The sequence below is a fragment of the Diabrotica undecimpunctata genome, chromosome 3, assembly GCF_040954645.1.
Source record: "Diabrotica undecimpunctata isolate CICGRU chromosome 3, icDiaUnde3, whole genome shotgun sequence".
In the NCBI taxonomy this organism is placed as follows: domain Eukaryota; kingdom Metazoa; phylum Arthropoda; class Insecta; order Coleoptera; family Chrysomelidae; genus Diabrotica; species Diabrotica undecimpunctata.
The window spans coordinates 54,957,402-54,971,807 of record NC_092805.1 but is presented as its reverse complement, the minus strand read 5'-3'; the positions used below and the strand labels follow the sequence as shown (position 1 = coordinate 54,971,807).

The following is a 14,406-nucleotide window of genomic DNA, read 5'->3' as shown; positions in this document are numbered from 1 at the left end:
TCCACAGTTATCGGAATAAAAAATCACCTTAACTCCTGGGCTGGTTACTGACAATTATTTTAGATAGTAATAAACGCAAGATCCGGTCTTTTTTCGACTTGACTTCTACTACTGTAAAGTTGAAATAGTTTAAGCGAGATTTATAAAAAAAATGCAGATCTTTGTCCTATTGGCACACTTCTTAAGATCTTAAGTCACAAAGATCTTTCTTCGGGATAAAAAACCCTATATTAAAGTCGCTGTTGAAAATACGAGAATAACAATCGTAGGTTGCTCTTTTTCTTTTGATTCTTTTCGTTCCTTAATATAGTTTCTGTGAAGTTCCGCAATATTTAAACCACCGTCTATGTACTGCCTCAAAGAATCACTTCGAAGACAGTGACTTTCAATTGAATTTATATGGTTACGAACAGAATCCAAAATTTTGTCACTTATTTTCTTGTGACTCTCGTACTTCCCACGTTTATCTTTTGTTATAATAGTAGTTTTTTTTATTAAAAACTGCTTTAATTATAGAGCAAATAGCTCTTTCAGTTATTTCAAAAGTATTAATGAAAAACGTTTTACGTAACCGATCTTGTTTTCTCTTGCCTGTGATTAAAAATGCACAATTTGTATTTCTGGGAGTGGTTTTTGATGTAGAAATACGTCGGTATCAACTCAAGTAGCTGAATACAAGAAGCCAAAATATCTCGCTGTCTTTGCAAGGACCCTAATGCCTAATACTCTTAAAACTGTGTCTCTCTCAGCTTTTCAGATACCCTATTTGGACATTTCAAAAGGCATTTGTCGGTACACTTTCTTCTTCTTCTTCATCCTTAAGTAATCCAACTTTGGACATAGGCCTTCCCCAAATCAATCCAGTGTCTTCTATTTTGCGCCACTTGCTTCCAGTTGTGTTCTCCGATCTTCTTAATGCCATTAGCCTATCTCATTTGTGGTCGTCCTCTGCTTCTCTTTCCTAACCATGGCCTCCACTGTTGTATTTTGTGGTTCCATCTCTTATCCTTCAGTCGGGCATTGTATCCTGGTACACACAGGTCCCATTTTTTAAGCAGCTACAGGTTTTCCTGTTCTAGACGTATACCTCTGTACAGAAATCTTTAGTCTTTTCCTCTTTTCTTTCAACCAATTATCCACATTCCTTTGTCTTTTATTCCCTTTTTGACTAAGAGAGCATTACCAAGTGTTGGTGTTTAGGGATCTTTGTGTATATTTTACTTACATAAAATGCACTTACGTCAATGTTGCATCACAATAAGGAGAAATCCAGATGAAAATGACATAGAATACAGTTACGTCAATGTTTCCGCGTATTTGTGAAAAAACGTTAGAGCAACAATAACATAAAATACAATTGCTAGCACCGTAGGTACAAGCACACACTCGACCTATCGAAGCACAACTATACATTCTGTCATTGTTTCTCCGAGATCGGCTGATTTTTCAAATATGACGCATCTGCTCCCTGGTGGCTAAAAGCTGAACAACACGTCTGACAGTGATCTGACGAATAGGGTAATCAAGTTTGAACCCAATGACGACATAAACTCATTTTCTTTAAATTTGCAGTTACGTCAATGTTCCACCGGGACAGCGATATACTTTTACTATATATAATAAAAGAGTTACTGTATTGGAAAAAAACTCGAAATTTTTATAATAAAAATGTTCACTCTTTAATTAGTTACTTTAAATAATATGAAATGAGTTCACTATAATGTGTTTTTTTAAATTTTCTATGAGAAATGATTGTCTCTTATCTGTTAATATATGTTTACATAAGGAAAAGCTTCGTTCCGCGTCAACTGAACGTTTTGTAGTATTTCAAATCCTACATTATTTTTGAAAACATTTGCAATTTATGGTAAAATTATGTCTTCTAATGGGCGTTTTACATTTTTACAACTTATGTAAAACTTTTTCACCAAATCAACGGAGTCGATGAAAAGTACAGAATTTAATTAATATATATTAATTAATAATATAATTTAATTACGAAAGGGGCTTTGGGAAAAATTTTCTTTACGTTACAAATTAATTAATTTACTAATGGAAACTCGCACTCGAACAAAAGTTCTCCGCATTTTAAAGTTTAATTTTAGTTAGTTTTACATATAAATTCAAGTTAAATTCAGTTGTCGATTAACATTGCCGAGTTTACATCGAAAACAATTACTGAATTATCAGTACCAGTTTTTATTTAATATTTGTAGTTGGGTCTATTAAACTATAGGTTTGTGTGTGTGTGTGTGTGTGTGTGTGTGTGTGTGTGTGTGTGTGTGTGTGTGTGTGTGTGTTTAACACAACATGGAAATTGATGACGATTGGAATATCCCACCAGATCGGGGAAGGAAGGAAAGTCAGTATGAAAATCTAAATTTAAATTATAAAAATAAAAACGGCAAAAATAAGGTAAGCGAAATATCTATTAAAAATAATTATTACTCACTTGGAGATCAGGGACCATACTATGTTTTCGTAGAAAATAAATCAGGGAATATAGGTAAATTGTATAGAATAGGATCCGCAAGGTTAATATTAAATACTGAAAATGAAATTAAACATAACATTGTTAATATTTCAATAATTGGTAGAAATAAACTGAAAGTAGAATTTAATATATTTTTGGCCGCAAATAAATTAGCTGAATCTAAAACATTATCGGATAAAAACTATGATACGTATATACCTACTTTTTACACACAAAGACGAGGTGTTATTAGACATGTAGATACTGATATTTCTGAAGTTACATTACATTAATACATTAATTCCTACGGGGATTGTTATTGTCTCTTTTAAGGGACAAACAATTTCTAGTCAAGTAGTAATAGAAAAAATTGTTTATGATGTCGAAACATATATTCCTAAAATAATACAATGTTTAAAATGTTTGCGTTATGGACACATAGCTAAGCAGTGTCGTGGTAAGGAAATATGTAAGTTTTGTGGTAATGAACATATTAGGGATATTTGCGAGAAACAAAACAACCCTTCGTGTATTTTTTGTACAGACAATCATTCTGCCACCGATAAATTTAAATGTCCAGAATTTTCCGAACAAAAATCATTTAAACGGTTAATAGCAACAGAAAACATAAGTTATGTAGAAGCACTTAATATACATAAATCAAGCTATGCATCAGCTACCAAATCTCCCACACAGGGATCTAAATATACAGTGAATGTAAAAAGAAAGAGATTCGCAACAAGTCCATTATCACCAGATCCCATAAACCAAGAGCATAGAGATATAATAACCCTTCCAGCTATCCCCGTGTATAAGAGTTTTAGAAATATTCCACAATATCACAAGGTACCTTTAAGTCAACCGAGTACTTCTTCTTTCACTCACTTTGATGTTGCATGTATAACATCGAGCAAAAAGACAAAAGAGGGAATGTAAAGGTAGTGGGGGCAAAAATATTGTTAGACAGGAAATGCCATCTTGAGAGGCCACATTAAACAAGGAAAGAGAGACTCTTTCCTTGTTTAAGAAATCAAATTTAGTTGGGTTATGTTGGGTTGTAGAGGCTGTAGAAGGTGTGCACGTCTCTCAGGCTGGGTTACATACTATTGCCTACTTAGAACCAACATCAAAATAGTCAGAAGTAATGAAATAATATCAACATACGAGAAAAACTAGTAAAACAGTGAGTATAGATAGAAATGTAACTCTGAACGATTTAACTTAATATTCTTCTGAAGCTATTTTCTAGGAGCATTTTAATATTAGTTACGATTGTAGTGGATATTAACCATAATTATAGCTAAAAACACGTTTATTTTGACGTTTCTATTTCCACTTCGGAAGTCGTCCTAAAAATACAATTTAAACCAAAGATTTCCGAAGTGGAAATCGAAACGTCAAAACGTAAATAATCAAAATCTGAAAAGGTCAGGTGAAGGAAAGTTCCGAGAATCAGAAAGTCGAGCCAGCAACAACCGTTTTTAGTCAGAATACTACTAACAGTAATAAAATGTATGGCAATATTCACAAGGTTAAAGCGAAAACAAGATAATATGCATAAAAGATAGAAACTGTTTAACAATATATGGAAAAAATGGAAGGAACGTGAAATAAACTGTATTTTTTTTAATTACAGGAAAGCGTATAATCCAAGCGTAGTATCGAATCCATACCTCTTGATAGCAATACAAAAAAAATATTACCTTTGACTAATCTTAAGATTCAAAAAAAACATTTATTAACAAAATTTTCGGCACTGATTTATAAGGTTTATAAGGCATAAGAAATATTTCTAAATATCAAAACGACATAGACGTATTGGTCTAGATGTTATAAACACTTTTGGTAAGAAAAATCGGTAAGATAGTTTCGAAACAAATTCAGATTTCTGCTTTAATCTGGAGCCTTCTAAAAATTGCAAGGCATGGCCAGACGATGATAAAGATGTTAATAGAGACATGGGGAATCTAAAATTTGCATACCACGACATGTCTATTCATCTAAGCAGAAATATTTAACGAATTTGTTTCTCGTACTCATACAGAGTAGATCCGAATAAAATGAAAAAGACAGAAAAGATTTGATTTCACGTTCAAATCGTCTATGTATCTATTGATACGTATTTCGACTTAATAAGTTTCATCAGAATAGTTATTCATAGCCGTTCTTAACGTGAAAAATAATCTTCTCTGTCTTATAAGGAAGCAAAGTATATATATATATATATATATATATATATATATATATATATATATATATATATATATATATAAACTCCTGGACAAAATTAACGCACCACTCATATTTTTCTCAATAATTTTTATTTATTGATAATTTACTGTAGGACAAGTTGCCTATGGACCTTGTTTGACAGTGACAGTTGTTATGTAAGCTAATAATAGTCTTGTTTTAACAATAATTTGTATTATACTTCGTTTTAGACCTAAAGTGAGTTAAATTTTTCATTAAAAGTACCGATTAAAGCAAAGTGCTTGTGACAAACAAGCTTTTTATTGTGATATTTTTCATCATATGCATGTTTGGAAGTTCATTTGCATAAAAATCAAATAAAAAAATGAACCGCCAAAGAAATTTGTCAATGGAGGAGGCAGTGCGAGCATCGACTCTCCTAGATGAAGGATATTCAATGCGATACGTTGCAGGTTTGTTAGGAAGACATCATTCCAGCATCAGTCGCAAGGTGAGGCGATATAATGAAACAGGGTCGTACCATCGAAGACCAGGGCAAGGGGGAAAACGTTTCACTAATCAAATTGATGATCGTTTTTTGAGACAACGTGCTCTCAGAAATAGGAGAGTCACCAGCAATTTGCTAAAAAATGAACTAGCAGATGTTCGAAATGTCGCGATATCATCTCGAACAGTTAGAAGACGTTTACATGAAGCAGAATTGAGCAACAGGAAACCGGCCAAAAAACCCTTGCTTACCAGAGAACACAGGGTTCAGAGATTGAATTTTGCAAGATTGCATCAAAATTGGACCATCGATGATTGGAAACGAGTTCTTTTCTCCGATGAGACTAGAGTAAGCCTAAAAGCTCCAGGTGGTCGTGAGCGTGTCTGGCGAAGGCGAGGAGAAAGGTTTCCCAGCTGCAATATCTCTCCTAAAGTACCTTTTGGTGGTGGCTCTAAAATCTTTTGGGGGGGAATTTGCTTTGAAGCTCGTACGGAGTTGGTCCCCATACGTACGAGGTCTATGAATGCCTATTATTACTTAGACAACATTATTATCGAACATGTAATGCTTTTGCTCCGTTTCTTGAACCTAATTTTTTATTCATGCAAGACAACGCTCGTCCTCATGTGGCTCGACAGGTTATTGGCTACCTAAATGATGTTGATATTCCATTATTAGAGTGGCCACCTAACAGTACGGACATGAATCCTGTAGAGCATATATGGGACTATCTCAAAAAAAAAGATTCGAAGTCGTAGACCCCCTATTGCCAATCACAACCAACTCATTGAGGCCGTTATTGAAGAATGGGAGAATATTCCGCAAGCTTTTGTGGAACATTTGATATCAAGCATGCCTCGACGCATAAATGTAGTCATAAGAAGTAGAGGAGGGCCTACACGGTATTAGTGTAGATCCAGATGCATTTTATGGTGTTACTTTACTATTTTTTTTTCTTTTTGTAATTTGCTAGCTAAGAGTTATGCTAGCTTATTTACGCATTTCCGGCAAAAACAAATTTTTAAAGAAACAATAAGGCAAATTAAGGTCATGATGGACTTATTTAAGTCATGTTGGACTTATTTGTAGGTGTTTATTATTATTTCAATGTAACTTAGTTCTATTTTGTGTTCATATTGTAAATATTTAGATTAATTAAAGTGGTGCGTTAATTTTGTCCAGGAGTTTATATATATATATATATATATATATATATATATATATATATATATATATATATATATATATATATATATATATATATATATATATATATATTATTGGTTAAGTGTCAAATTATCTCCATGATTTTTTTTGAGATTTTTAATGGGGCATCATGATAAAAATAACGAAAAAGATTTTTCGGTCTAGCTAGTTAAGATAGTAACATTCCCCGCAATATTCAAAAAAAAAAAAAAAAATACCATATTGTTCAAATCCACATCATAATAGTAGACCAAACAAATTTTTAGACTGCTAGACCCAAACATAAACTAAAAAAAATTAAAACTTTTTTTCGTTTATTTTTATTGCCTATTGTATTTTTTTCGTATTAAAATTTTAATTAAATATACCAATCACAGAGGTGTTTTACTTCGATGTTCGAGTTTTTAACTATATATATATATATATATATATATATATATATATATATATATATATATATATATATATATATATATATATATATATACAAATATATACTAAATAAACAAAAACAAGATTTTAAAATAAAAGACAAACACCAAAAAATATATAAAAATTTTTTTTCTTATTTTGACCATGATATTCCACCTATAAAAATCTATTTTTTTCGTTAAGTTCGACGCAGTTTTATTTTAAACAAATCTTAAAAATTTCAAAAACGGTTAAAAATTTTAATTTCGCCCCAAAATTTCTACGATGATTAGATTCAAAGATGTTGGTAAAAAACGAAATAAAACCTTTTAAGTTTTTTTAAGGTTATTAAATTTTTTTGGTACTTTTAATGTAGAACAACATGGTACTTTTAATTTTGGAATATTTCGGGGGATTATTGCTAATAACCGACTAGACCGAAAATGATTTTCCGATATTTTGACCGTAATGCCGCACCTATAAAAATTTGAAAAAAATCATGAATTATGATAATTTGACTGACACTCAACCAATAATACATATTTTTTTTGGAGTGGCGTTCGAGACAGTTTTTTACTAAAATCTTTTAAATTTCTCGCCAAAAATTTTGTATAAATAACCATGATATAGATAATAAAATATTCTACAAAAAAAAAATAATGAGTTTCTACCATAATTAGAACCGAAGATATTGAAAAACGTTTAAACACGATTTTGTTTTTGAGGTTATGTTTAGGTCTAGGGGTCTAAATAATTTTTTGGTCAAATACTTTTTGATATAGAACAGCACACTACTTTTATTTTTTTAATATCGCTGGCGACAATTTTCACTATCTTTTTACCAGATAGACCCTTTATGTAACAGACTGAACAAATACCACAAATAACTATGTATATAACAATAGTCCGCATACATTTGTACTATTGGACTTGGGCTATTCAAATTTTGATAATGAAATATCCAATTATTACAGTAATTTTATAATCAGTCAGTAATAGATAGCCCCGATCACATTGTAAATTAATAACTATTTAAATAACAATGATAGAAAATATTATATCCCTATCACATAAAATACGAGTAGAATTTAAAAATTTAAAAAATGGTCTTCCTTTATACCGACAGTGCATCATTGGGATATTGCACGATAGTCTGCTGTCTGTTAAGCCTACGGTATACAAAAAGGTAGCATAATCAGTGTTATGTGTCAACCGCCTTCAACCCCTGGTTTAACCCAAGGTACTTATTATATTTAGGCTGAGTCCACCTGTGGATATATTTAAAAATAACTAAAAATATCCTGATTTTTCGCCGGCGTTCAATTTGCTCGTTTATGATTTTTTCTAATTTTGATTTTCGACAACTTTCATCTTAAATATAATTCATCACTGTTGTCATAATTTTGTTTTTATTAGCTTTGGTAACATCCCAAACTACCAAATCGTACAGTGTAATGGTTTGTACAATAGTTCTATAGATACGTTCCTTTGTTTCTTTTTTTATCAACTTTTGTTAGAGAAAATAATTTAACGCTCGTATCATTGTTATAGCCTTATTTATTGTAGCTTTGATTTATAATGATTTTGATCTTCACTATTCTCTTTCTTATTAAAAAATACCTCTAAATAATAGCAGATTTTTACACTTTTGATTTTTTTATTTTCTGCATCTACGCCAAGTAGACTGCCAGCCCATGGGACATTTTTAAGGGGTCATTAGAACCAGCATGAATCACATATAAAGTAATACTACAATACGTAATAACAACTTTATAAACTATGCCGTCAATTTTTATCGATAATAAAATAAAATGAAATAAATAAGAATACAATGAAATAAAGTATTCTTCGTTCACAAATTGTTGAGAGCACGAAATATGCCTTTTCATGTGTTTATTCATTAAATAATAATATAATGTTTTAATACTGTTATATATAATATTGATAATATTTTAATACTAATATATTTAGCAAAAAAACAATTAAAACTTTCACGACTAATGTTGGTTATTATATTATATTAATAAAAATAAGAATTTAACCATTAACAATTTTGTAAATAAGAATACCTTATCTCTTTGGATTTTTCAATACTAATCTTCGCGTTTAATCACTTTACTAGAAAACCTGGAATTCATATCCGAAGGTACTATTCGTTGCAAGATAATTAAGATGGAATTCCCCAGATTTTTAATAATATAATTATATTCGAATTATATTCGGCAGTGAAAAAGGATTTGTTAAGCATGGTTTGTTGGAATTTTATTCCAAAAGCACAAAAGACTATCACGAGGAGACAGCTGATGTTTTCGAAGAGTATTTTGAGCAAATGATTGAACACATACCACCAAATTCAATTATAATATTAGATAATTCACCTTATCATTCACGACTAGTAGAAAGACTTCTAACGAATGCGTGGAAGAAACAGGATATTCTTGACTGGCTGCGGAATAAGTATCTGCCTTACGAAGATGGAATGGTAAAAGCAGAACTTTTAAAAATTGCCCGACAACACAAATCTAAGTTCAAGAAATACGTAGTTAACAAAATGGCGGAAAGGCGAAACATCACAGTCTTTAGACTTCCACTCTACCACTGCGAAATAAATCCAATTGAACTCATTTGAGCACAAATGAAAAGTTATGTGGCTAGAAAAAATATGTCATATAAAATACAAGTTGTACGTGAATTGTTATACGAGTCTTTATAACATATTACAAAACAAAACTGGAAAGATGCAGTAAGACATGTAATAGAAGAAGAACAAAAAACGTGCGATCTTCATAACATAATTGATGCGACCGTAGAGATTATTAACCTAATTATTAACCCTCAAGATGACTCGGATTCCGAAGTTGATCCTATTTATTTTGAATTTGAATAGTTTTCTAATCGTTATTATATAAGGTAAGTAATAGTAGTTGTAATCGTAAGGTATTAAAGGGGAAAGGCGCAAAATGTCGCCTGTCAAAATGTTCAATGTGTTTTAAATGTATCCATTTTTTTTTCAAATCCTGAGAAACCTTAAAAGCATTTTTGAAAAATTTAAGAGCAGAATGAAATATTTTTTAGAATAAATAAAAAGTTTCTTTTGCATGCAATATTCTCAATTAAAAATTATACTATATTTTCTCTTTTATTTTCACCCCTGTTACATAACATATTAAAATAAACACTGTAGAAGTTTTCAGGGACTTTCTGCCCTGAGTAATAATGTAATCTTTCATTCTGCGTTTGAATTTTTCAGAAATATTTATTAGTTTTCTCCGGATTCGAAAATAATGGATACATTTAAAACACATTGGAAATTTTGCCAGGCGACATTTGGCGCCTTTTTCCTTAATTAAATAAATGTATCTTTTACAAATGGCAAGAAACTTTTTATTTTTGAATAAAATAAATAAGTTTTATTAAAAAATACAATTTACATAAGTACAATTTAAAAAACATATTTATTTAGTTCAAATAAATGTTTCAATCATATACTCTACGACACTGGTCGTTCATATCTAACCATTCAAAATACCCCCGTAATAGGATTATAAGGTATTGTATTCCTTCAGATATAAAGTGGGTTAGTCGAAAACATCTTAAACCGTCAGTTTTAGGTTGGTTTTTACTATTATATCGTATTACTTATCCTCTCTGTATTTCAGTTTTCTAATTAGGGTTAAACTTGTAGTGAGCTATCAACAAATTGTGAACCGGGTAAAGAATCAAATAAAATAGAATAAAGAAATTATAATAAAACCTTTTGAGGAATATTAATATACTGGCAGTATGCTAATTTTATTGTTTAGTCTGTCATTTGGTATGTATTTTATTTTATTTTGGGTAATTATCAAGAAAGAGTTTTTTGAGTAGCTTAAGATATCTTTCAAAGAAAATTTATGACGCAACATTAATATTTAACAGTAAATAAATGTTATTCACTTCCCTTGTGACTTTATGAAAGAGAACAACAGTTACAAAGAGAACAACAGTGTAACACTGAAGCATTTGTCGAAATAGTTTGTACAAATTTTTCTACAATGGAATCAACAACATTCTATCAAAGTATCGATTGCGTACTATACTTTGTTAGAAGCTTGTGGATATTAGATATGCTGGAATTTACTTCCTTGACGCTGAAGACGGTCAGAAAAACATTACTAATTTTATTGTTATTGGTAAGAATCAGATCGCAGTAGCCTTTGTATCGGCTTCATCTGAAATATCTGCAATTTTATTGGAATGCGAACGAATTAAAAATTTTGCCTTGAAATTACTAATAAACATAGAAATTAATGAAACACCAGATTGCAACATCGCCAAAAATAGTGTAATGGCGAAGAATTCAGAGGTATGCAAATTAATTGCTTGCATTTTAGAGCATGTAAATTGGCATATAAGAGGTCATTACAGGAACTGGACAGAACTTTGAAAGATATTCGTGGCATATTTTCATACTGTTTCTTATTTAATAATTACTCCCCAATTAACTGCTGTGGACAAACTAAATGCATGCCTAACATCATCCAATCTGCGGCAGCATGTTAAGACGCTGTAAATAACATGCGAGTATTTTTGAAACAAGATCAAAGTGCAATTGTGTCTTTGAAGCAGTTGTTAGATACTGGAAATGGTAAAGTCGTTATTGACACCTCGACCGGATTGATTTTATTACGCATAGATATATGTCACTTAACAGACTCAGGGATCTTATTGAACTTTAATACATTATTTAATACAGTAGTATACATATAATTTCATGTTATGATATTAGAGATATTCCAATCGTCACAGACGAAAATGCCATTAAACCTCTAAAAATCAAACAAATAAGTTAAATTTTGGTGATAATCATAATTTTGGGACGATGCTTAAAAGTTTGTCACTTCTACCCCCAGACTTCCTTCTAAACCTCCCCTTTAAGGAGAAAAAGGAAAACATCGATCTACCAAGAATCTATACGAAACGCCGTAGAAAAAAATGTTTTAAACAAAAAAATGGAGCTAGGGGTAAACCGAATTGTTCTCTCATAAACAACGGTTAAAGCGACCGGCGATTTTAAATATTAGTTACGCGCGTAAAATCAATTTTTTTAATAAAATTTGTATTAACTCGACGGTAAAAATTCTCTACATTTTAATCAGATTGTCCTATCGACAAAAATCAAAATGCGTTTTAAAGATAAAGGGTGCAGCTTCGTATGAAATTTTTGAACTTTGAAACCACACAACTTGAGCTACAAATTCTAGCTAATGCCGTCTTCATGGAGGCATTTCCCGTGACCCTGAGATCGTTTCAGCGTTTTTAAATCATATTTCAAATGCCTCAAATGTGCTGCCAAAACTCAAAATTGCATGTTATAGATTTTGACTATTACTCTCTAACAATGAAAATTTCATAGCGATTTGTCAGTGACAGTGATAAATTGTATTAATATTATAAGGATTGTAAAAAATAACAAAAATCGCACAACTGTTATTTATTTAACAGCTTTCTAGAAACTGACTTCATTCACAACAAAATATGAAAATTGCTCTTCTCTTTTAAAATGCATTTTGATTAATGGGACACTCATAACAAAATATATCAAATTTTTACCGTCGAGTTAATACAAATTTTATTTAAAAAATTTATTTCGCGCGCGTAACACATTCAAAATCGCCGGACGTTTCAAGCATTATTTCTGTGAGAACGGTTTGTTCTACACAAAAAGTGCTAATAAACATTTTTATTCAAAGTCATCTCAGCAACATTTCTTGTTTGCTTTTGTTTTAGAGGGAATCCCGGGAGTGAAAGCAGCAAAAGGGCTTTTTAATTGTCCCAAAATTGACATTACAAATGAAATATACAAGAGTATAAATACAAATGAAAATTATAAAGAAATTCTAAAAATGGATGGGAAATATGATAAAAATACCTAGAGTTGGATATCGTTACAAATAAAGCAATAAATTATTGTACAAAAAAAGTATTGTAAATAATGTAAAAAAATTGTGTTTAATAATGTATAAAAACTACATCATGAATAGGTAAAAGAAAATGTAATGACTCTACATCAAAATTCATGAACTGAGAAAAATCTATCAAAATCGATAAAACAATTTACAAGAACCAACAAATTATAAACAAAGAAAAATAAGCAAAATTAAGAAAAGAATAGTCTAGTACAAAAATGTAAATAACACACATACATAATTGACAATATACAAAAATAACACACATGTACCATAAACTACGCAAGAGAATCTTGATGTTGATATTAATAATAATAATAATTTGCTATTAACTTATAATGAAATGATAAAAAATACTTACCTAATGGTTTATCGATAGCTCTCTTTTTGGAATTTCTTCGTTTGCCCATAATTAAATAACTTAAATCCAAAGTTTCGTAAAAAAATTACACTCTAATAGCTTTTGTAACAATAATCACAACTATTTTACTTTTACACTTTATGCACATTATTTAAATCCTAATAGATGTCTATTTTGTAATGTTTTTCTTTAAAAAGTAACATTTTTCAAATAAAAACTTTACTACTTTTTGGAGAGAGCGCGCATGTAAATTGCCGAGCTTCCGTAATTTTCGCGCTTTATCCTTCCACGAGCTTTAACCGAGCTTCGAGTTTGTTACACTTGCGGCGAAAATGCGGAAACTGCCGCCTGAAACATTCGTTTGTGATTGCTCCCTCTCTCCGAGATACTGGGCACGCTTACTGGTGGATTGTTTGTTGATTATTTAGGATGCTCTTTTTCAATCTCGCGATCACAACACGCCCCTTATGGCAATCGGAACAGTTGGTTTCTTGTTCTAGTGACGACTTCGGAGATTAGTCGTCGTATGAATAGTATGGGTCAGTGAGTGAATACAACTGGCCACACTGATGCAATGAGGAACGAGTCGGTTAGCGAAATGTGGTTACTGTTTAATAAAATCGAGTTCTTCTATTTTAAATAATTTTTTTAGTACAAAAAGGCGTTGTATTTTGTTGTTTGGGCAGTTTAATTTATTTTTTATGATCGGTATTAGACTTTTTTAATTGTAATCGCCGATATCAGTAACAATTAGACCTCATTTAGTTGTTATTCATATTATGGATTTATTTTAGAATTTTTTGGTATGACAGGTTCAGCAGTAGTTCAAAACAATTTTGAAAACGTATTTTGAAGCAAACCTAATAATAATTATAAAAAATACTTCAGATTATACAATAAAACTTCGTGTGTAAAATTTTTACTTATAAATAACCATTTAACGTTTTTTTTTCATTAGTTCTAATCTTTTGTTTTAGTATATATGTGATTCTATTACTCTTTGCATTTCTTCGTCGTCAGTAAATTTGATACAAAAATATGTTTCTTCGATATTTATACTAATTGTTTTTTTATTTTCGTTTCTTAAAAATAACTTTGAGGGCAAAAGGGTAAATGTTGTGGGCGAGATAGTGTATTCTTGTCTCCTACGGCTTTGTAGTTTTATAGTGTTGGTTTTTATTCTTCTTCTAGTTTATTCATATGTTTGTATTTTCGTAGATGTTTTTAATTATGTTTGTACAGCTTGAGTCCATTGTGCGTTTCATAGGGACTCTAACACTGCCCATAATTCGATATAGACAAATAAATG

The 14,406-nt window shown here is 30.8% G+C and overlaps 1 protein-coding gene across 2 annotated transcripts in view; it reads right to left on the bottom strand.

Annotated features, from left to right (window-relative positions):
- Positions 1 to 13,585, bottom strand: part of LOC140436817 (BDNF/NT-3 growth factors receptor-like) — a 538,571-nt gene extending 524,986 nt beyond the window's left edge. The window contains exon 1 of one of the 2 annotated variants that reach the window (XM_072525942.1): positions 13,098 to 13,585. In XM_072525942.1, coding sequence (XP_072382043.1) covers positions 13,098 to 13,146 — 49 coding nt within the window. In that variant the 5' untranslated portion in view covers positions 13,147 to 13,585. The remainder of the gene's footprint in view (positions 1 to 13,097) is intronic. The other variant, XM_072525943.1, reaches the window with a different exon arrangement.
- Between the last annotated feature and the right edge of the window lie 821 nt (positions 13,586 to 14,406).